General features: G+C 53.5%; 2 protein-coding genes across 8 annotated transcripts in view; one reads left to right on the top strand and one right to left on the bottom strand.

The window, feature by feature from the left end:
* LOC111142531 (ARVCF, delta catenin family member) overlaps positions 1 to 5,625 on the top strand; it is a 55,080-nt gene extending 49,455 nt beyond the window's left edge. For 4 of the 5 annotated variants that reach the window (XM_022495781.1, XM_022495779.1, XM_022495780.1 and 1 more), the window contains 9 exons: positions 1,230 to 1,357; positions 1,662 to 1,812; positions 2,095 to 2,293; positions 2,395 to 2,506; positions 2,618 to 2,708; positions 3,039 to 3,092; positions 3,510 to 3,595; positions 4,195 to 4,310; positions 4,764 to 5,625. In XM_022495781.1, coding sequence (XP_022351489.1) covers positions 1,230 to 1,357; positions 1,662 to 1,812; positions 2,095 to 2,293; positions 2,395 to 2,506; positions 2,618 to 2,708; positions 3,039 to 3,092; positions 3,510 to 3,595; positions 4,195 to 4,299 — 926 coding nt within the window. In that variant the 3' untranslated portion in view covers positions 4,300 to 4,310; positions 4,764 to 5,625. The remainder of the gene's footprint in view (positions 1 to 1,229; positions 1,358 to 1,661; positions 1,813 to 2,094; positions 2,294 to 2,394; positions 2,507 to 2,617; positions 2,709 to 3,038; positions 3,093 to 3,509; positions 3,596 to 4,194; positions 4,311 to 4,763) is intronic. The other variant, XM_022495782.1, reaches the window with a different exon arrangement.
* An 829-nt stretch (positions 5,626 to 6,454) lies between these two features.
* LOC111142576 (catechol-O-methyltransferase) overlaps positions 6,455 to 22,373 on the bottom strand; it is a 21,285-nt gene continuing 5,366 nt past the window's right edge. For 2 of the 3 annotated variants that reach the window (XM_022495860.1, XM_022495859.1), the window contains exons 2-5: positions 11,797 to 12,079; positions 11,082 to 11,275; positions 10,636 to 10,767; positions 6,455 to 7,278 (exon numbers count right to left, since the gene is read on the bottom strand). In XM_022495860.1, coding sequence (XP_022351568.1) covers positions 7,078 to 7,278; positions 10,636 to 10,767; positions 11,082 to 11,275; positions 11,797 to 12,079 — 810 coding nt within the window. In that variant the 3' untranslated portion in view covers positions 6,455 to 7,077. Of the gene's footprint in view, positions 7,279 to 10,635; positions 10,768 to 11,081; positions 11,276 to 11,796; positions 13,555 to 22,373 lie in introns of those variants that run through there. The other variant, XM_022495858.1, reaches the window with a different exon arrangement.

The following is a 22,373-nucleotide window of genomic DNA, read 5'->3' as shown; positions in this document are numbered from 1 at the left end:
GAGAGGCCAGGCATTTACCAGGTCACACAGCATGTGAAAAAACTAGAGGGGATAGAGTAAGGCCTTCAGTGAAGGGCAGAGACCAGTTAGGCAGGACCTATGGTGTCAGCTGAGGGGCTCATGTTCACTCCGGGGGTTTAGGAGCTGAGGTGGGCAATCAGGTCTAGTAGGGAGGCTGATCATGCAGGAGGCAGAGTGGTTTGTCTTCTCGTCCCCTGTGTCTGTTGCAGCCCTACTGTGTGCAGGTGATGTTCTGTACACTGGGAATCTAGCCTCAGTAAGATAGTTCTGCCCTTGTGAGCCCCAGGTCACGGCCCACCCTGCAAGCCCAGATACCCCCAAGCAGGGTGGAAGACCCCAGCCATGGGATCTAGGGGAAAACATCACACACAGAGGGACCAGTGCCGGCAGACGCCTTCAGCGGTAAATACCCTGAGTGGTAGACGTGCTTGGAGCATCTGGGGAAAGGAAGCCCAGCAGAGCTGGAGTGGAGGGACTGTGAGGCATGAGGAATGGGGAGGGGGTGAGAAAATGTGGAGTGGGAGGATAGGAGAGGAGGAATAATGTCTGGGTACAGGACAACTGAAAGGCTGTTCAGCCCCTCCTCTCTGGAGTACCTTGGGGCAACTCTGCTGCACTGGGGGACCAGGGCCTCAACTGATGGGGAGCCAGGAGTGGTTGAGCAGGGTGCCGACTGAGAAGGCGGGCCCTGTTGCTAGGGGTGTGCACTGGTAACAGCCTAAGTTACATAGGAGAGAATAGGGCCGTGTTACTAGGGAGGATGGGTCTCATTGCTAGGGCTCCTCCCCCCCCAGTTAGTTGCACTACCCAGGAGGGCTGGCCCTGTTGTTAGGGAGTTTGAGTCCTATTGCTAGGGGAGCGGCCCTGGTTACCACTGGTTACCACCTCCCTCCCTACCCCAGGCCTCCTGGATGCTCTGGATACCAGGCAGGTCCAATACCATTGCTTTGGCAGCAGGGTCAAGGGAACAATGACCTGGTTTAGACCCCCTGCCTCCTCACTGAGTCTCTGTTCTTCCATGAAATGGGAATTCTTTCTCCCTTGGGTGGCTCATAAGGGGTGAACATGTGGTTAAATTTTCCCTGACTGCACATACCCATCCCTGGCCCCAGCTGACTCTTGCCCTGGGGGCATTGATGGGAGGAGGGGAAAAGGGGGTAATGGGGGGGGGCCTGGGTGACTGTGGGCGGTGGGTGCTCTGTGCCCAGGCTTTGAGCTGCTGTATCAGCCCGAGGTGGTACGTCTCTACCTCTCCCTCCTCACGGAGAGCCGGAACTTTAACACCCTGGAGGCTGCCGCTGGCGCCCTACAGAACCTCAGCGCTGGCAACTGGATGGTGAGAGGCCGAATCTGGCAGGGAGGGGACATAGAGAATCCTAGGTACCCCATCGGTGCCGGCCTCTGCCTTTGCCCAGTCTTGGTGGGGGGACCACATGGGACATGGTGCCTCCCCAAAGTCCGGGGAGGTTTGCAGCACAAAGGCTGCAAGGTGGAGGTAGAGTTGAGATGCTTGGGTAGGGCTTTGTCCTGCCGGGGAGGAGGGTCCAGCCAGAGGGAACAGTCAGGGCTCAGGCAGGAGAGTGTCTAGGCCTGTGGGCGGGACTCAGCTGCTGAGCACCCTCCCCGCTCCACTGCCACAGTGGGCCACCTACATCCGTGCCACGGTGCGCAAGGAACGTGGCCTTCCGGTGCTCGTGGAGCTGCTGCAGTCCGAGACTGACAAGGTGGTGCGTGCTGTTGCCATCGCCCTACGCAACCTCTCCCTGGACCGGCGCAACAAGGACCTCATTGGTGAGGATGCTGGTGGGGCAGAGCCAGGATGCAGAATCCAGGGGGCTGCTCTGGGGTGCTCCCCCACATCCCCCGGCAGGGTGGGGAGGAGGTCAGGGGCCCAGCCCTGCTTCTGTCATTCCATCCCAGCCTCTGGAGCTCAGGTCTTCCCAAACAGTCTCAAGTCTAGCCCCTGTGCACAGTGGGTGACTTCGCAGCTCCCTGAGGGCTCTCCTGGTGGATCCCACCCCTTCCTGCTGGGGTGGGCAGAGGTGTGTGCTGACAACAGCCCCTGCCCTTCAGGGAGCTATGCCATGGCGGAGCTGGTGCGGAACGTGCGCAATGCACAGACTCCGCCGCGACCGGGTGCCCGCCTGGAGGAGGACACAGTGGTGGCCGTGCTCAACACCATCCATGAGATCGTGTCCGACAGCCTGGACAATGCGCGCTCACTGCTACAGGCCCGAGGGGTGCCAGCGCTGGTAGCACTTGGCGCTGCCAGGTGGATGAGGGTGCAGCCTGGAGAGGGGGCCAAGGGAGGGCGGGGCCGGTGGGGAGGGCAGGACGGACCAAGTGCTGACCCCGCCCTGGGCCTGGCCGCAGCCAATCGGTGCGCGAAGCGAAGGCCGCCTCCCACGTGCTGCAGACTGTGTGGAGCTACAAGGAGCTGCGAGGTGCCCTACAGAAGGATGGCTGGACAAAGGCACGCTTCCAGGTGTGGCCTGCCTGGCCTTTCTTTTCCTCCAGCGCTTCTCCAGGCTAGGTCCCCCACAGGAGTGCCCCTGACCCCACACCCTGTCTGTTTTGTGCCCCTGCCCACCCCTAGTCAGCCGCTGCTACTGCTAAGGGACCCAAAGGAGCACCGAGTCCTGGAGGCTTTGACGACAGCACCCTGCCACTGGTGGACAAGAGCCTTGGTGAGTATGGGGTCGGGGCGTGGAAAACCGTATCTGAGGTATAAGAAATGCTCTTCCACCTAGGTGCATTGACTGTGCTGAGACAGGTGAGGGCTGGGAGGGCCCCTTTCCTGGCTTGCAGCCTCCTACAACCTCTACACCCATGGTGTCCACATTGATGGGGGGCGGGGGGGGGGATGTTTCCGTGGCAGAGGACCGGCAGATTGGTGCTAAGATATTAGTGACAAAGGATACCCAAGGTCACAGAAGCCATCCCTGCTGTGGGTTTGTCTGTCCTGGTGTCCCCACTGGTTCTTGCAACGAGCCAGCCACCTGGCTTGTGCTTTGCAGATGGTGAGAAGCCAGGCAGCCGGGACGTGATCCCCATGGAGGCACTTGGCCCAGGTGAGTGCAGATATGGAGCTGCTTGTTTCCTGTGGGGGGGCAGGGGGTGGCGGAGGGTAGTGGAGGCTCTGAAATGGGCCAGGTGGTTTTGCCTTGTGTGTTTGGTGCTGGGAAAGCCTACCAAGGAGGTGCTGGTTGGAAAGAGATTTGATTTAGGGGTGTTGCTGGGGGGCGGGACGGTGGGTAGCCAAAAGGAGGGGTTTGTGCCCAGCCAAGGTCTTTGGTCTGTCAGCTGAAGGGGGCTGGAGGGTTCTGAGCCACCACGAAACGACCTGGCCCGTCTCCAGCACAGTGTTGGAGCAGGTAGAGGTTATCTCCCAGTGCACCCTGTCCCAGGGGCCCCCTGTGCCTGGGCTGAGAGGGAGAGCTGCTCCTGTGATGCCTGCCCCTGAGTTCCTCTCCTGTCCCCACCCCAAGACGGATACTCCACTGTGGACCGGAGGGAGCGGAGGGCTCGAGGTAGTGACCCTGCAGGGGAAGCCTCTGAGAAGGAACCGTTGAAAGTAAGTGGCTGTGGGCAGGTGCCCAGGGCATGCCTGAGAGGGGCCCTGGCTAGGTGCTGAAGGTGCTGAGTTTAGGCCTGGTCCACTGGGGTGGGGCTCACCTGCAGGGCAGCTGGGCTGGGAGACAGAGCCTGGGGGACTGCCCCCCACCCCCAGCCTCAGAAACTTTACTGTCAGAATTAGTCTCTGGGTGCAGGTGGTTTAAAGCTCACACACATAGGGAGAGCAGGGGCACGGGACGGAGGGCCCTGCCCTGAAGATGCACAAGGGCCGGGGGAGTCTGAGCAAGCGTGTCTTCACCCTTCTCTGCTTGTGTGGTGTGGGGAGGAGGGTTGGGGGAGGGCCCGTCGTTGTCCTGCCTACAGGGCAGCTCCTGTTAACCTGTTCTGTGACAGTCTCTTGGCTTTGGGCACAGGCCTGTGTGTGTCTACACATCAGTGTGTATCTATGTGGGCCACACTAGCTCAGCTCCCCCATTGTGTGCACCCTGGCTCTGGCCTCGCCCACTCAGCAGCCCAGCCCCCACCCGTCAGCGCTGACTAACCTGCTCTGTTCTGCCTCTAATGCCTTCCTGCCCACTGCCCACTGGTCTGCTGCAGCCCGACCCCAGCAGGAAGGTTCCTCCTGGGCCCAGCAGGCCCGCAGTCAGGCTGGTGGACGCCGTGGGGGATGCTAAGCCTCAGCCCGTTGACTCCTGGGTCTAGTTGCATGCCTGGTACGTTCTCTCGTCTGGTTTTTCATTCAGCTGTTTCCTGTGCTCTGGGAAGGGGCTTCTCGTTAATCTCTGCTGGCTGCATGTTCTGTCCCTTGGTGCTCCCTGGTGGGACTCCGGCTTCAAGCTCAGCAGGCTCAAATGCCCATCTCTGGGACAGGCTGGGGTTTGAGATGGACATGCCCCCCAGGCATGCAGTCCCGGCTCAGGCACTGTGTCATATGGGTCCAGAGCAGGAACAGGGCCCCCACATTTAATGCCCCAAGCACAGTGCCCCCCAATGACCAGCAAGTCGGATTGGCCCTGATAGTGAGATTCGCGAGGTCAGCCTCTGCCACCTACAGCAGCTGCCTTTGTCCATACTTTCATTGGCCTAGCCTGTGGAGGGGTCCACCCAGCACCCCCCCTCCCCCGCCCCCAGGCCACCCTGCTTAACCTTCCCCTCTCCCTCCTTAGGTCTCCAGCGTAGCCGTTTGTTCTTAGGGATCTGATCATGGGAAGAAGGGAACTCCAGGGCTGGCCCTCACAGAACCTGCTGTGGAGCTTGGAGCCCCCTGGCGGCAGGGGTTGGCAGCGCCTCTTACCCAGGAGCCAGGGCCAGACATTCTGGACATGCCTCCCTTCCTGCCCCTCGCTCCTTCCCTCCTAACTCCCTAGGCTGAGTTAGCTGTTTACTGACATGGTGCTGTGTGCAAGTGAGAGAGAGAAAGAAAGCCAGTGGAGCTGCCAGGGTGGGGCCCAGGGAAGCGGCAGGACAGGGCACCTGGCTTTGCTTTGGGGCTGGTGGTGTAGGAAACTGTGCTCCTGTGTGTGCAGGGCCCCAGAGGAGCCTGGTGGCGGGCCCTGAGAGCAGGCAGTGGGGAAGGGAGGAGGGGGCTCAGAGAAGGAGTTTGACTCTGGAAGGTAGACGGGATCTGCTGGGCTCTGTGTCCCACCCTGCATGGCAGGCAGACCATGGTGGGGGGCGGTGCTGGCCCATACAGACAGGCTTTGGAGGTAGCAAGATGGGGGTCAGGCTGTGCTTGCCCCCCACCCTGCCCTTGGCTCCATGGAACCCCAGTGCAGCAGGAGCCTTCCCTGAGCGGCTCTGGCCTGGCCGTGGCTGCTGAACCCTGTCTGCCGGATCCCCAAGTCACAGCTCCGGGACTGACCTTCGGCAGCAATGGGGGACTGCTGCCTAGTGCCTGCTGTTCGGGACTTAAACACAGAAGAAAAACACTGACAAAAAGCATTAAAAATGAAACCAAAATAAGACTGTATTGGTAAACACCTAAATTTTTGTAAGAAAATTTAAAAATTAAAAAAAGCAACAAAGGAACTTCCTATTTTCTGTGGCTCAGATCTCTTGCCACCAGCTGCTTGCCCTTGCCTGCTTGCCAGGTGGGGCATGGGTGTCCATGTGCTACATCCGGAGGGGGCTCAGCTCCCTGGCCCCGGGGTGGGTTTCTTCACATGTCCTCCCAGGCCCACTGTGATCCCCTTTCTGCACACACACAGAAGAAGACTTGCTTCTGGGTGGTTGGCTGGGCCCCGAGTCCCATGGCGGTGTCCTGGCCAGAGGCTGGTCTGCACACAGGTGGGCTCAGCCAGAATTGGGGGGGGGGATCCCTGGGGAGCCTCTAAGGTAGCTAGGGTAGGCCTTGGGGCCATAAGGCCAGGGTTGGGACTGGGGATTTGGGCAGTTGTGGATTTGGGGAGATGAAAAGCAATTATATCTCCCTTGCTCACTGGGTAGCTGTGGAAGCACCAGAGCTGACCCGAGTCCTGTCTTCCATAAACAATGCCACGTCGGCTGGGAGAGTTGCTTCTACTTGTGCCACATAGGGACCCCAACGGGCCAGGTGCCAGAGAGCTCACACCCTGCACTGTGGCGGAGACCCCACGTCCACCATTCCCTAGTGCCTGCTTCGTCAGAGATGGACAGGCAGGCTGAGCAACTGCTGTGTTCCAGTTTCCCAGGACAAGCCTCCAGGCTCACCTCAGCCTGCTGACATCCCCCTGGGGATGCAGCGGGTAACCTCAGCCTGACCACATAAGCTGCCCCCCCCCCCCGCCCCTGTACCCCAGGCCAGCATTAGCATCCAGCGAAGGGGAGCACTACAGGAAAGAAGGAGCGGGGAAGCAGTTAAAAGGAAGCACTAAGTTGATCTTTGTAAATATTTAAAATTTTAATTCCTCTTTTAGCTTCTTTTAAACATGATACCGGTATACAAGATTGTTAATAGCTGATTTTAGTAAAGAAGTTGCATTTCATTCTTAAAAATGAAGTCAAAGAACCCAGGAATCACAAGTGGGTGTGAGTTGTTGGGCATGGTGCCATCACTGAGGCATTGCTGCCACCTGGTGACGGCAAACCTCAAGAACAGACTACGAGTGCACAGTCCATTGGTTTCCAAATGTTCCTACACCAAGGGTCTACTGCAAAGTTGATGCCTGAAGACCTATCCGTGTAAGAAACCCTATTGATTGAAATGCTGGTGGGAGTGAGAGACACTGTCACGGGCACCACCCATCCTGATTTGGTACTCACAAACATACTTTACAGATTTATTGCAGTGACTGTGTATGGTGAGTTGGCTGCACTTGGGGCAGACCAGGGGTGACAGCCCAGAGTTGCCCTCTAGAGGGGCCAGGACCAGCAGGCTTGTGGCTCAGAGGCCTCAAGTGTCGTACATTTGACCCCAGAGCCACAAAAGTGGCTTGGCAGGAGCACATCCCTGGTGCCCTTCATAAGCAGGCTTGGCAAGGGATCCAGGAGCAGGGTGGGTGGTCAAGGCTGAGTTGGGGTGCCCGGGCCAAGGTAGACAGCCTTCTCTAGGCCATCTATTTCCTTTGAGTACTCCAGGTATGAAGGGAAGTGTGTGCACTCAAAGTGTCTGTTCCCACGCACGTATGCCAGGAATTCTGGTGTTCCTGGGCAGATGACGTTGTCAGCCAGCAACACTGTCCCTTTCCGTAACAGGCCACACTCCTGCAGGGAAAAGATGGTGGGAAGGGGTGAGGGTGATAGGAACCCAGCAAGCCAGTCCCAAACTGGGAGGGTAAGTGCTCTTGGCTAGAGGGTGGGTCTGTACACTGGCCTGTGCCTGGCCTAGAGTCAGCCCTGCTCCAGCTCCTGGGGCCACAAGGGTCTCCCCACTGCCTTCCATCTCCTCCCTGGCAGCTGCGCACAAGTCCTGCCTCCAGAATATGGCTCTGGGAGGGAAACTCTTTCGCTCCCCATTAGGTCCTGTGTCCCTGCCCCTAGAACAGCATGTGGCAGCCACACAGTTGTTCAGGAACGATAGCCAGAGGAATAAGTGGGAAGAGACAACAGAACCAGGATTCAGGCCACGGGCCCGACTCCAGGCCAGCGGGTCCTTCGGTCACCTGGTGCCAGGAACATGGGGCTTTTCCAGGTGAGCTGCCTAGTGCCCAGTGCATTGGCTACCACTGTGCGCCATCGCTGGAGATCCCCAACAGCCCGACCAGGGTGACCCTGCAGGGATGGGGGCAGTGGTGGGGTAGACCTCACCACCCACAGAGGTTTGCTCTGGACATCCCCAAAGTCTGGCAGGTGAGACACCCCTCTACCAGCATCTGGGCCTGGGAGCTCTGCAGAAGGAAGGACCAGCTGGACATGGCCAGGGAGGAGCGCTGGGGACAAGGCTGCCCAGCTTATAGGAAACAACAGAAAGAAAGCTTGGGAGGAAATGCTTGCCTGTGGGAGAGGGGCAGCCCAGGGCAGTTGGTCACCCCAGTTGCCTTGTCCTAGATTTAATTTTGGAAGTGTAGAGCTGCTTTTTCACATGATCATAAAAGTTAAAAGAAAAATAATAAGCAATCTGAGACATCAAAAGCAAAATCAGAGTGACCCCAGGCATGTCTCAAATTGCCAACAGGACCACATGCAATGGATCATCTCTAAGTGGTTTAAAAACACGGGCTTTAACTCCGCACCCCTCCAGGGATGTGCCCTAGCACAGAGTCTTACAAGTGTCTCAGTGCTCCTGGAGGCCATGGTCACTTCCAGCCTGTGGGCTGTATGGGGGAAGCCAAGGATCCTCCAGCGAGAGTGGAAAACAGAGCTGTGAGATCAGGGAGGCCAGGGACAGCCCATGAACCAGAGTGGAACAGAAAGTACCACTGTGAATCATGGAGCATTTCCTCATATAAAAAGAAAGCTCCCTAGCAGTCTTGGCTAGAAAGACCTAGAATGGAGAGCTGTCCCAGAGCAGGCGGCCCTGGCCCAGGCCCCAGAAAGGTGGCTTAGGTCTCTAGCCAGAAGCGGACAAGGTGAGCAGGAGCTCAAGATGGGTCAGTCAGTGGCCTGAAAGTCATCAGACCCTAAAAACCAGTGAGTTGACCAGGAAAGAAGGAACGAAAGAAAGCAGCTCTGGGCACATTTGGAGGGTGCTGGGCCCTACCCACCCTTGAGGAAGCTGGAGACAGCAGGAAGGAAAAGGCAGCACCTATCCTGCCTTTCTCTAGGCATCACACGCCTCCCAACAGAGGACACAGACCCTCTGGAGAACTCTGCCCAGAAGCCTACCCAGTCTGAGCAAACCTCTTGTGCCAACCCCTGCCTGTACTGGATAATGGTTTTAAACTGTGTCCACAGTTCCTTTTCCACTGGAAGTGCGCTGGGCTTAGTGACTCGCTTCTAACAAAGGGAAGGAGGCAAAAGTGGTGGTGCATGCCTTCCGAGACCACAGCTCCCCTGTTGCCTCTTCTGTTTCCATCCCCCGACCCCAGCCGGGGGTTGTGAGGACACCCAAGCAGCCCCGTGGAGAGCCTGTGAGATGCGGCATTGAGGCCTCCTCAGAGAAGCCATCTGATTTCAAATTGCCACCTGCCCCTGCCGGCCTCCAAGCCCGGCCAAGAGAGGGACAGCTGGGCTGCTGCAGAGCTGGGATGACCGGGCAAAAGCCAAGGGCTGGCAGAGCCCAGCTGCAGGGCTAAAGAATGTGTATTTTAAAAAAGCACAGCCATTCCCAATTCGTGACTTCTTTTCTTTTGAGATAATTACCAGCTTTGAACAAGCAGCACTGAGAAAACTATCAGTTTCCTAGTTACTAAACGGCAATATTTGCTACTTTCCTATAAATGCAGGCCCCACAATTATCACATACACCAGAGCTGCTGAAATCCCTCCCTCCCTGTGCAGGCCCAGCTGGGTTGGCTGGCTGGCCTTTGCCTTCAACATCTGATTTCCAGGTTCATGCCCCCAGCCTGAGGCTGGGCCCTCCCCCAGCCGGCCATGCTCCACACATAGCTGCCTGGCTCCTGGCCCAGGGGTCTCCTTGCCATCAGCCACACTGACCACCTGTCTCAGCAGGCCAGTCCCCTGTCCCCCTCCACTCTCAGAGCTCAGAACCTCCATGGAGTCCAGGTCTCTGTACCACCCTCTATGGCCATCCCTCCCCACCCTCCATGCACCCAATGGAGACCTTTCCTGGGGACAAATCTGACCTTGTCCTCACCTGCTTAAAACCCCCCATGTTCCCCTCAGTGTGTGCTGTTCAAGGCCTCCACGTGTGGCTCTGACTTACTGCCCTAGGTCTGCCCATCCCCATGATATCCTGTGCCCTCCTAGACCCCAGGCCAGGGCAGGTTCCCTCCTGCCATGTCTAGGCTCCTGGCTTTCCAGGTCTGGACAAGATCCACTGGGCACAAGGTCCTGGCCAACCTCTCGCCACAGCTCCGGTGGCCAGGCATCCCCCCATTCATAGTCCCACTGCACAAGGCAGAGTGGCCAGCCCATGGGGAACTGAGGTGGGTAAACACGGGACAAACAACACAGAATCACTCCATGCTGACTGCCAGAAGGGGTAGGCCAGGGTGGGGCAAAACTTCCAAGCCCCCGGTGGAAGGCCAAGGAGCCAGTAAGTGTGACCTTGACCGCCCAGGTAGGGGAAGGTAGTAATCATCAATATAAGCTCTGTACATCGGCTCACGAAGGGCCCACCTGGTGCCCCACATGGGGACAAGGCAGCCTCTCTGGTCACCACTTGGGGCTAGCCAAACAGCAGCACTGAGGGCTGGGACAGGATGGGGTGTGAGGACAGGGACCAAGGGGTGGAGAGGAATGCGCCATAAGGAGCCTCAGGGGAAAACAGGCAGGAGATGCCCCATTGGTGCTCACCCCTCCCTGTCACCCAGCCTAGGCCACCTAGCGGGCCTGGCCAACTTCTTCTGCCTAGAACCCCCTTCCTCCCATCTCCATGCCGCCCTCTGGCCCTCCACACTCCCTGCCCAAATCTCCTCTGCTGCTGGGGCCAGCCAGGGCTGCCCCTGCACCAGCAGCCAGCAATGAGGCCCATGTGGGTCAGGTAGCTGCACAACTCACCTCCAGGAGCTGCGTATCCGGCAGGTACCGGTCCTTCCAGTGGTCGAGGAAGACCATGTCTAGTGTGTCCACGTCGTATTTCTTCTTCAGCTGGGGGATGACATCCTGGGATGCCCCGACCACAACGGTGACCTGGAACAGCATTCTGTCAGTATCTGTCCTCACAGACGGCTCTGCCTGGACACCAGCTTGAGGGTCATCACCACTCTTCTTTGGGGTTCTGGGGAGACAAGTCCCCACTCTGCACCCCACCCCACCACCCAAGGACAGCCTTGGGAGTTTCCTCTGCGGGGGTTTCTGGGAAACATGGCTTGGGAGGCAGCACAAGGCCACGTATGACAGGATGAAAGAACTACGCTGGGGTGACCCAGGCCCTTCCCTTCCCCCTTGCACCCAGCCCCTGGCACCTGGGTGTCTGCACTCTACACCCCAGGGCGGCCACACACCCTGTCCTGCAGGCCCGCGAAGTCCAGCATCTGCTGGGTGATGGCAGCGTAGTCAGGGTCGAGCTCAATGGTGAGCAGGCGGGCCCCGGGCTCCAGCAAGCGGGCCATGCGCACGGCCGAGTAGCCGCAGTAGGCGCCCAGCTCCAGCAGCACTGATGGGCGCTGCTCCTGCACCACTGCATCCAAGATCTGGCCTGTGGGGTAGAGGGGAGAGTGAGCACAGCGGGAGGAGATGACCCACTCCTGGTCCCAAACCTGCTCCTTCCAGACGGAGCATCAGCCCCTACCAATGACTGCCTCCCCCACCCCCACCCCCACCGTCGCCACCCCCCCACCATCGCACTAAACACAACCTCAGAGCTTCCAGAGTTCCTTAGGCCTCTGGGTCTCAGCACATGCTGGTCCCTTTGGCCTCTGGGTCTCAGCACAAGCTGGTCCCTCTCTTTTGCCTGGTTCCGGACCCCAACTCGTCCTAACCCAGAGCTGCCCTCTGCGGAAGCCCTCACGCCACCATGCACACAGGCTGCATCTTGGCCCCCTGGGCTGGACACTGTCAGAGTCTCCAAGGGGACTGGACAATGGCTATCCTATCTGTCCGCAGGGCCCAACTCCCAGGGGTGCAGCACAGCAATAACAGGCCTCCCTTTTCCAGGGCGGGGCTGCCCCCGCCAGGTCCCCTTTCCCGTGCCCGCTACCTGCCAGCTGGACTACCCACCTTTCTTGTCACCCACATTCATAGCCCACTCCTTTTGTGAGCAATAGGTATCGATGGCCTCCAGCACACTTTGCGGGTCCCCGGCCACTGCGTGTTGCAGCACATGACGCAGGATGCGCTGCTCCTTGGTGTCGCCCATGAACAGGTTGTAGAGGGGCTGTAGGACCAACTCGTTCCAGGAGATAAGGAGTTTGCCCAAGCCCCAGCGTCGCAGGCAGAGAAGCACCAGCAGCACCAGGCCCAATGAGAAGGCCGCCAACAGCAGGGGTGGGGCCTCCGGCATCTGAGACAGGGCAGGGATAGGGTGGGGTGAGGAGGAGGGGAGAGAAGGGGGAGGGAAGAGAGCCAGGCGTAGGGCAGTGGGTTTCTGCGCTTTGCAGCCTGCCAGGAAGCCCCGTAGCAGGCTTGGGGGCTCACAGCCCCTCGGCATTAGTGCAGACCTGCCCCTCCTGGCTTACCCACCCTCTCCTCAGTTTGGGGGTGCTGCTATTGCCCCCCATTGCTGATGGGGGCCTTCAAGAGCTTAGCCATGTGTCCCAGTGGCCCGGCTCATCTCAGTGCTGGGGGAAGGCAGACCTTCTGTTTGGGGCAGTCCCCTGGGGCTGCTCCCTCAGGTGCACAGAGCAGGTGCTGGGTCTGGCCCTCCTGCCTGGGGACCTGCTAGTCACAGCCCTCCTCCCCGCATACTCTCCCAGACAGCCCTGATGGAGGTGGGCACAGGGGAGGCCCCATCTGCGTATAGTGTTCTTGGGTCCTCATACCAGGAGGAGTCTGCGGCCCTTTAAGTGAATTTCCAGGTAAGAACACAGGCAGTCCCCAGGCCAGGCACAGGAGGCAGAGACCCACTAGCCACTCCCCCTGGGGACAGCCACCCACGCTACATCTGTCCCTGGTGAAGGCCAGACCTGCCGCCTGCACCATAGGTAAAGGGGACGCGCCAGCTATAGCAGACAACCACGGGGACGGTACCACGTCTGCCTGGCAAGCCCCCTTCAGGTAGCTAGGGATCCACCCAGACGGGGCCCCTAGAGACACCGGCAAGGTTGAGCCCCTCAGCCTTGGGCTATTGGCGGGCATGGAGCAGACTTCACAATATTCTGGGCAGATGGCCAGAGTTCAGGCCAGACACCTTATAAAATGGGAAAGGACAAAATAAAGAAGAACATGGGAGGCTTTGGTTGGGGCCAATGGTCGCTCACAGGTGACTCACAAGGAAGGGCCATGGAACCCCAGCAGCCACGCAGGGCCTTGCTTTCCTAGAGGCTCTGTTTCAGAAAGGCACATCCAGGAGAGCAGGCAGGCTGAGGGCCTTGGTGGGAAGAGCACTGGAGGAACACTGAGGGCCCTCAACCCCACCACGCAGGACCATGAGGAGACGGTGGGTGGTTTGGGGAACAGGGCAGAGGAGTAGGAAACTGAGGCTCTGTCCCAAGTGAGTATGGACACCCAGATTCTGGTGTTTTAGGCATTGTGGTCTACCCACACGGAATACTTTATCAACGGGTCGGAGTGCAGCCACAATGGGCCCCAACCCTCGGCCCACACTTGCTCTTCTGCTCCCAGGGGCCACCCTGACTTTCGGAGCCGCTCTCCCAGCCGCCTCCTGCCCTCCGTGCTGAAGGGCAGGTGTGTGCACTCCTTCTCTGAGCTCAGCAGCAAAGCAGAGAAAATTGGTGCAGGATTCTTTTGCCTTTAGATATCACCAATGGAGTCTACGGCCATACCACCCTGAACGCGCCCGATCTCATCTGATCTCGGGAGCTAAGCAGGGTCGGGCCTGGTTAGTACTTGGATGGGAGATATCACCAATGGAAACCATAACCTGAAAATGACCTGGGTCCAGATATCTGGGCCTCTTCCTCTAGGCCAGCCTTGTCCCCTAGGGCAGCACTTCACCCTTCTGTCCTCAGCTGAAGGCCCCAAAGAGGTAGGGAGATGTCAGCCTGGGACCCCAGGGACACAGACAACAGCAGAAGGCCTGAAGTCCTGAGCAGATGTGGCAGGTCTCAGCACCAGAGGCAGTGTCCCTGCCCAGGGTGTGCGCCTTGGCCCCACCGTGCCAGAAAGAGTACACCTCAGAAGTCTTGTCTGCCGTAGCTCTGGGGCCCACCCTGGGCAAGGGCCCACTGAGAGGCAGCATCGACCGTGACCCAGGGGGCTGGTGAGGGGAAAACACGGGGTGAGGCAGGGGAGGATACAGTGGATAAGGGTAGAGTATCTCTCTTCTAATGGACAGCCGACAGGAAACAGCGAGGGGAGGCCCCTGCAGCCTGAAGGAGCTAGAACTTTCTACCGCTCAGGATTTCCTAACCACACATCTGTGTTGCTTTATTTGTCATTACCATTATTACCCATATCACTGTTTGGGTGATGCTACAACGCACCACTGTTTTATTCTCTGCATTTAAAAAAATACCCAGTAAATGTTGGAAATAATCAAAATATCAAAAATGAGAAGTAATATTCTACTTAGGTATCCCATTATTTGATGGACTCTAGAGTCATAAACTATAAATTTCAATCTCTGTAATACTTGGCTTGTGTTAAAAACCTGGCTTGTAAATCGCTAATCTCTAGGTCTGTTTATAACTGCACAGCACTGTGTGCCTCGGGGCTTACAAGAGGGCACAGGGAGGGCTGCAACCTGGGGGGAGGCTCTGCTTTGGCTCTGAGTCCTGGTTACCTAACAGATATGCAAATAGAAAGGGCAATGCTGGGACTTTAAACCACTCTGGGGGGAGAGGGAATCGTCGGGAGGATAAAGGAAACTCAACGCCAGGCCAGGAGGCCAGAGCACGGAAGCCAAGCAGCACTCTCAGATCCTCTCTGTTCTGTATAGGTTCAAAACAAGCCATAAGGGAAAGTTTTTAAGTGGCTCGCCGAGCACAGTCTCAAACATGGCTTCTTGACCACATCGAGGGCTGGAGGCAAAGCTTCGGTGCAGGATCCTGGGTCTCCTATCTCTCGTGGCTGTTGACCTCAGGGTAGCAGTGCAGGGAGAAGCTGCGCACGGACTTCAGGGTTTGGCCGAAGAGGCTAGGCCTTTATAAGGCTTCCACAGATGATACATTTAGTATCATGAGAGCATGAAAGAAATAAAGGGAGACACAAATTAATGGAAAGACATCCCATGTTCATGGACTGGAAGATCTGATATTGTTAAGATGTCACTATGAAAGTCATCTACAGATACAGTGCAATTCCCATCAAAACTGCAATGGCATCTTTTGTAGGAATAGAAAAGTCCTCCAAAAGGTCATTTCAAATTCAAAGAGCCACAACAACTGGAGAAAGAACAAAGTCGGAGGACTCCTACTTCCTGATTTCAAAACTTACCACAAAGCTACAGTAAATAAAATAGTGTGGTACTAGCATAAGGTAAACATATAAACCAACAGAACAGAACAGAGAGGCCAGAAATAAACCCCCAGTCTATGATCAAATGATTTTTTAACAAGAGTGCCAGGACCACTCAAGAGGAAAGAACAGTTTCTCTAATAAATGGCTTGGGGACAGATTTCCACATGCAAAAAAATTAAGTTGGACTCTCATACACCACATACAAAAAGGAACTCAAAATGGATCAAAGCCTTGATTTTCAGAGCTAAAACTATAAAACTCTTAGAAGAAAACATAGTAAATCTTCATGACCTTGAATTTGGCAATGGATTCTTACACATGACACCAAAAGCACAGGCAACAAAAGAAAAATAAATTGAATTTCATTAAAATTAAAAGCATCAAAGGACATTATCAAAAGAACGAAAGGAAAACCCACAGAATGGGAGAAAATATTTGCAAATCATACATCTGATAAGGGTTTAATATCTTAAATATACAGGGGCACCTGGATGGCTCAGTCATTTAAGCATCTGACTCTTGGTTTCCGCTTAGGTCATGATCTCAGGGTCGTGGGATAGAGCCCCATGTGGGGCTCTGTGCTGAGCGGGGAGTCTGTTTGGAATTTTCTCTCTCTCTGCCCCTCCCCCTGCTTGTGCCACACGGTCGCGCTCTCTCTCTCTCTCTCTCTCTCAAAAAAAAAAAAAAGGTGGTCTTGATTATATAAAGAATTCCTATTTTGCAACAACAAAAAGACAAACAACCCAATGAGAAAATGGGCAAAGGACATTTCTCCAAAGATCTACAAATGACCAATAATACGCACGTGGAAAAATGCTCAACATCATTAGTCATTATGGAAATGCAAACTGAAACCACCCGAGATACCACTTTACACCCATTAAGGTGGCTCATTTCCCAAAAAAAATTGGTAAATGTTAAATAACAATGTTGACGAGGATGTGGGAAAACCAGAACCCTTGTGGGCTGCTGACAGCAGTGAGAAACGGTGCAGCTGCTGTGGAAAGCAGTTTGGTGGTTTCTCGAAAAGTTAAATATCGAACTAACCTATGACCAGCAACTCCACTCCTGGGTGCACATTCCAAAGAACTGGAAGCAGGGACTTGAACCGAAACCACTGCCCCGATGTTCCCCGCGGCATTATTCTCAACAGCCAAACGGGGCAAACAGCCCATCTATCCACAGAAGAAGGGACGTGTTGCGTCCCCAGGATGAATTGCACTTCGTCACTAACATGAATGAAACACTGATTCATGCTACCACTTGGATGAACCGTGGAAGATGTTATGGTACGTAAAAAAAATATAGATAGATACTACATGATAATATATATATGATATAAATTTATACAAATAAATATATATAAATATAAAAATATACTATATGATAAAAATATAGATATAGATAGATACATATAGTTCACTTCTGTGAACTTTGTAAGGCAGGCAAATCCACAGAGAAAGAAAGTAGAACAGAAGCTGCTGGAGTCAGGTGGAGGGGTCAGGGAATTACTCCTGAATGGGTATGGTGTTTGTTTGGGGGATGATGAGAAAGTTCTGGAAATAGTCACAATGGTTACACGATGCTGTGAATGTACTTAATACCACTGAATTGTACACCTGTAACACTGAAATGGCTAAAATGGCAAATTTTAGCTTAAGTATTTTTTTTTAAGATTTTATTTTTAAGTAATCTCTATACCCCATGTGGGGCTTGAACTTACAAACCCAAGATGAAGAGTTGCCTGCTCCATCGACTGAGCCAGCCAGGCGCCTCATAACTTGTGTGTTTTACTGTAGGAAAAAGAACACTGGGAAACAAACAAAATGGACAACCCCGTTTCTGGCCCTTCCTGTTCTAAAAATGGAAAAGGGACATGCCATTCCCCATAAGGAAGCAGGATCCAGAAAATCAAGTGCTGCTCCCATCTCCCTGGGGGATTCAGGGCACTCAGGCATCTCTTGCTCTAACCCTGCTGATTGGCCCTGGGGGGCAGCTGGGAGGACGGGTACAGCTTGGACACCTGCCTCCACATTCATGGTCCTTCTTGGAGGCAGGGGAAGGGGCCTTCCTGTCTCAGCAGAGTCTGCCTGCCCCGTCTGCTTCCTTCCAACAGGCCTACAGTGTATAGCCAGCATCCACCTCAGCCAGCATCCACCTCTCCACAGACCTCTCTCCACACACAGCAAAAATAACACCCAGCCCCAAACCCTCCTTATCATAAGCTGGTTCTTCAGTATTTCCCCCAGCAACCATGAAACTGTAGCTTCCCTCAACTCTGATTACCATTTATCATCGTCCAGACCCAAAGGGGGCAAGCAAGATGCTTGGCAGCTGGGCCAAGACCCCCAGCCACCCTTGAACCAAGGTGAAGGACAGGAGGATGGGCCCCTAACACCCAGAGCCATTGGTCCCGGGACCTTCAGTTCCATGATCCTTTGTGACCAAAGTGCTTCCCCACATACAGCCTGACACACAGCACAATTTCACTGAGACCTGGGCCCCCAGTGCGTGTGTGTGGGGGTGTGGGGGCTCCACTCCCTGCTGAGTCTGCCCCTCCCTTGTCCACTCCGCTCTTAAACTCCAGCCCTGCAGGATGGCCAGCTCGGAGGTGCTTCTGTCTCTCTCTGTGTCGTAGCCAGATGGCCTACCCTTTTGTCAGCTGCTCAGTGATCTTTTTACCCATGTAACGTATCCTAGATGACACTCTTTTTTTCTCTAAAGGAAATGCAAATGTTTTTCATAAATACATCGCAAGCAACCGTCGGTGGATACGTTACCGAGACTCTTAGAGTTCTGTAAAATGATGAATCAATTGTATGACATCGTTCCTAGGCTCATTTAAAAAAACCTGTGAAAGTGCACTAGAACTTTTGGTCCCTTTGTGAGGCTCTGAATCTGCTGTTAGGCCCACGCTGCCATCACCTCCTTCTGAAGAGCAAGTCTCTGCCCACGCTCGTTCTGGAAACTAGGGAGGGCCAGGATGCTTGTGCTTGTGCCTGAGGCTGCAGGAGCAACAGAAGAAAAGTCCAGGCCAGAAGGAACTCAGGCCCCCTCCCTGACCAAGAGCTGCAGCGCCAAGCATCCCAGCTCCCCCAGTCACTTCTGACACCGTCTCAGCCCCTGCTTCTTGGAGGACCCCCACCCTAGGCCCAGCCCCTCTTCTGGTCAATGGACTCATGCACTAGAAACAGGGCCAGCTGTCTTGGCTCTGAATGGAGGCCAGGCCTCAGAGTGCACAGAACATTCTGGGGGCAAAAACAGGCAGGCTGGCCAGGATCCTTGTGGGGAGAACAGAAAAGATGGGGGTGGAGTGGGCCAGGAGATGCCTGCCAGGGTGGGATGGTTGGCTACCTGCCCCACTGGCCAGCCGTCTAGGACAAAACCCAAGATATTGCGCTGCCTGGGTACTGGGAGAGTTCTGGCAGTGCACGGGCAGTTTCAGCAAAGCCCGAGCAGCTGCCTGCTTCCAGCCCTGCCCCTGTGTGCAAACTGAATGAGGACTCCCCCATCTTACTCCTCGCACGCTGGATGGCAGCCCTTTGTTCCGTCTCTGGTCTGCCGCTCATTTAGGGCATCTGGTGGTGATTCTGACTCCTGATCCAGTGCTCCTGACAAACATCCACTATGGCAGTGAGGGCAGGTCTCAGTTTAATGATTCTGAATATACTCTCAGAGGCTGGGTGAGAGGCCAGGCTTCCAAACAGCAGCTCTGGGGCTGGAAGTACTTCCTGGCTGCTGGGGAGGCCTCTTTGTCTCTCTGGTTGATCCTGCTCCTCCCACGGGGAGCTTCTCCATTGACTGAAACCCCCTTCTCACACCCCGGCTGACAGTGTGTCACCATGGTGCTAATTCTGTCCGCTTCCTTTCTGATCAGCATAACTTCGCTAAGGGTAATTTGGAACCTCAGTGGCATTCATGGGAAACTGCAGATCTCCCCAGAGTGGCTCCTGAGACCTCTCCCTTTCATCCCCTCCACTCCTCCTTCCTCCTGTCCTGCCTTTTGTTCTCTCTCCAACTCCCTTGCATCCTCTGATCTGACCCCTGGAAGCCCCTACCTCCTCCTTCCCGTCCAGCCTGCCAGACTTTCCCCTCACTTCCAGCCCTTTAGCTCCCATAGTCACTGCCACAAAGAACGCCCTGCCCCACTGGGAGCTCTCAAAGGACTCAGGAACCCCCAAAAGTAACCACCTGAGGTTGAAAAAGAAAACAAAAAAGCTAACTGGAAACAGACATTTAGTCCATGGCCTCCATAAGATTATATATCAGGGCAAAAAGATCTTAAAGGCCTCCTCCGTGAACACTGGTGAAAAGCTTTAGCCCCCACGTTGAACAGGTAACTAACCTGTTCTGTCTGCTAGAAACACAATCCAGATAAAAATATCAAATGAAACAAAGACAAGGTCCAATTCTTATGTAAACTAGTGAGCTTTATAGAATTGTATTTATGCCTGATGCATGGCTCAAAGTTTTACTTATTTTTTTTAAAGATTTTATGTATTTACTTATTTGAGAGAGAGAGAGAGAGAGAGCATGAAGAGGGGAAAGGTCAGAGGGAGAAGCAGATTCCCCGCAGAGCTGGGAGCCCGAAGTGGGACTCGATCCCGGGACTCCGGGATCATGACCTGAGCCGAAGGCAGTCTTAACCAACTGAACCACCCAGGCGCCCATGGCTAAAAATTTTAAATGAAAAACATAAGATCTCCATTTACATCTGTCTGTATGTTTATTTACGTATGATGCACGGGTGTGTGTGTGTGTGTGTGTGTGTGTGTGTCTGTATAGCATTTCTCTACCTCCAGATGGTATCACCAAATTAATTTATAAGATCCCTTAAAGGGGCACCTGGGTGGCTCAGTGGGTTGGAGCCTCTGCCTTCGGCTCGGGTCATGGTCCCGGGGTCCTGGGATCGAGCCCCGCGTCAGGTTCTCGGCTCCACGGAGAGCCTGCTTCCTCCTTTCTGCCTGCCTCTAGGCCTACTTGTGATCTCTGTCCGTCAAATGAATAAATAAAAAATCTTAAAAAAAAAAAATCCCTTAAAGTAGTTCTAGCTTTAACTAATTGGCTTAGAGAAAAATAAGCACTTAAATAAATTAAATCTTCCCCAAACTCCCAGAAATAGAAGAATCAACTCAACTGTTTTTCAGGTTTACATAATTTGGGTAATCTCTGGTAAATAAGACTAACTTAATATTATTGATTTAATGAAACAGGTATATCTTCAGTGTTATCAACATTAAATGTAATACAAACATACATTTTTATTCTACTTTGGCTTCTTAGTCAAATAAATTAATATTTTATCTATTCAATGTTTAAGATTACACATATGATAAATCTGATTTTCATCAAACTGAGTTCCTATTCTTTACTTAAAGATTTATTTACTTATTTGAGAGAGAGAGAGAGAGAGCACAAGGGTGAGGAGAGGCAGAGAGAGAGAGGGAAAGAACCTCAAGCAGACTCCCCATGGAGCTAGGAGCCCAATGCAGGGCTGATTCCATGACTCTGAGATCATGACCTGAGCTGAAATCAAGAGCGGGTCACCCAGCCGAGCCACTGAGGCACCCCTCAACAATCTTCGTGTTTTATAATATATCTGCCTCCGAGTGCCTGGCTGGCTCAGTCAGTAGAGCATATGACTCTTGATCTTAGGGTCGTGAGTTCGAGCCCCATGTTGAGGGTAGAGATTACTTAAAATATATTTGTATATACATATCTGCTTCTAAAAACTGTCTCCAAAGACACTTCTGATAACTTGGTACCTTAGAGTTATGCCAAGTTAAGTCAAATAACAGATATTCATTGAATATGTAAATGACTTCTACATAAGATAAAGTGCTGAAACAGTCATTATTAATTATAGTTTAAGTTTTAGGGCGCCTGGGTGACTCAGTTGCTTAAGTATCTGCCTTTGGCTCAGGTTGTGATCCTGAGGTCCTGGGACCGAGCACCCCGCCCCCAGAGCACCTCGCCCCCAATACGGCAGGGAGCTTGCTTCTCCCTCTTTCTCTGCCCCTCCCCCTGCATGTGCTGTCTCTCGCTCTCTATCTCAAATAAATAAATAAAATCTTTAAAAAATGTATTTGTGCGATGCCTGAGTGGCTCAGTCCTTAAGTGTCTGCCTTTGGCTCAGGTCATGATCCCAGGGTTCTGTGTCTGGCTCCCTGCCTGGCAGGAAGCCTGCTTCTCCCTCTCCCACTCCCCCCACTTGTGTTCCCTCCCTGGCTGTCTCTCTCTCTGTCAAATAAATAAAATCTTTTAAAAAAAATGTATTTGTACTATTCAGAGTATATACCGCTATAGATTATAACTTGGCATATTCATAAAACTTGCTGATCTGTTACAGAATGCTGGTGTATGACTGATGATTCATAATCATTTATCCTAGTTTTCTCTATAAAATAAAGGTTGCAAATGGCTAAAATTTATAATCAGTATATGAAAACAAAACTACTACAAAAAATAAGAGTGATGGGAAACAACTTTGTATACAAAGAAGGAAAATACCATGTGTTTCACATGAAAAGTATGCAAAGAATGTAGGATTTGTTTTTGTTAAGGAAAGGAGGATAGTAATTTTATTCTAGAGTTACATTTTCAAAAAAGGGAAGGTATAGAACAAGAATCTGAATGGATATAAGAAGTTGTAGGTCAAAGCTGGCTAAGATTAAATGGGTTTGTATACAAAGTTTTTGAAATGACCTTTACCATCAGTAAAATACTAATGTAAAACTAGAATTTGGTTTTCTCTCTGCTCAAGCAACAATATTTCTTGGATTAGTGGTCTGCTTATAACAAGAGATCATGAAAGGTTCTTCTTTACTTTTTGGGTAATCTTTTTTTTTTTTTTTTCCAAAGATTTTATTTATTTATTCGACAGAGAGAGACACAGTGAGAGAGGGAACACAGCAGGGGGAGTGGGTGAGGGAGAAGCAGGCTTCCCGCGGAGCAGAGAGCCCGATGCGGGGCTTGATCCCAGAACTCTGGGATCATGACCTGAGCCAAAGGCAGACACTTAACCACTGAGCCACCCAGGTGCCCCCCTTTTGGGTAATCTTTACCAACCCTTCCCTTTTGTGGAAACAAAGATTCTCTCTTATCAAAATAATTTCCTGTGTTTCATGTTGTTATTACTGTGTTCTTGATTACATAAGAGAATTTAGTCTTCTCACTGCCAAAAAAGCCAACTTTGTTTTTTGGTTGTTTTTTTTTTT

Source organism: Enhydra lutris, unplaced genomic scaffold (genome assembly GCF_002288905.1).
Source record: "Enhydra lutris kenyoni isolate GAN:26980312 unplaced genomic scaffold, ASM228890v2 scaffoldscaffold8, whole genome shotgun sequence".
Lineage (NCBI taxonomy): Eukaryota > Metazoa > Chordata > Mammalia > Carnivora > Mustelidae > Enhydra > Enhydra lutris.
Note: the sequence above shows the minus strand (reverse complement) of the source record. Positions and strands in the feature narration are given on the sequence as shown.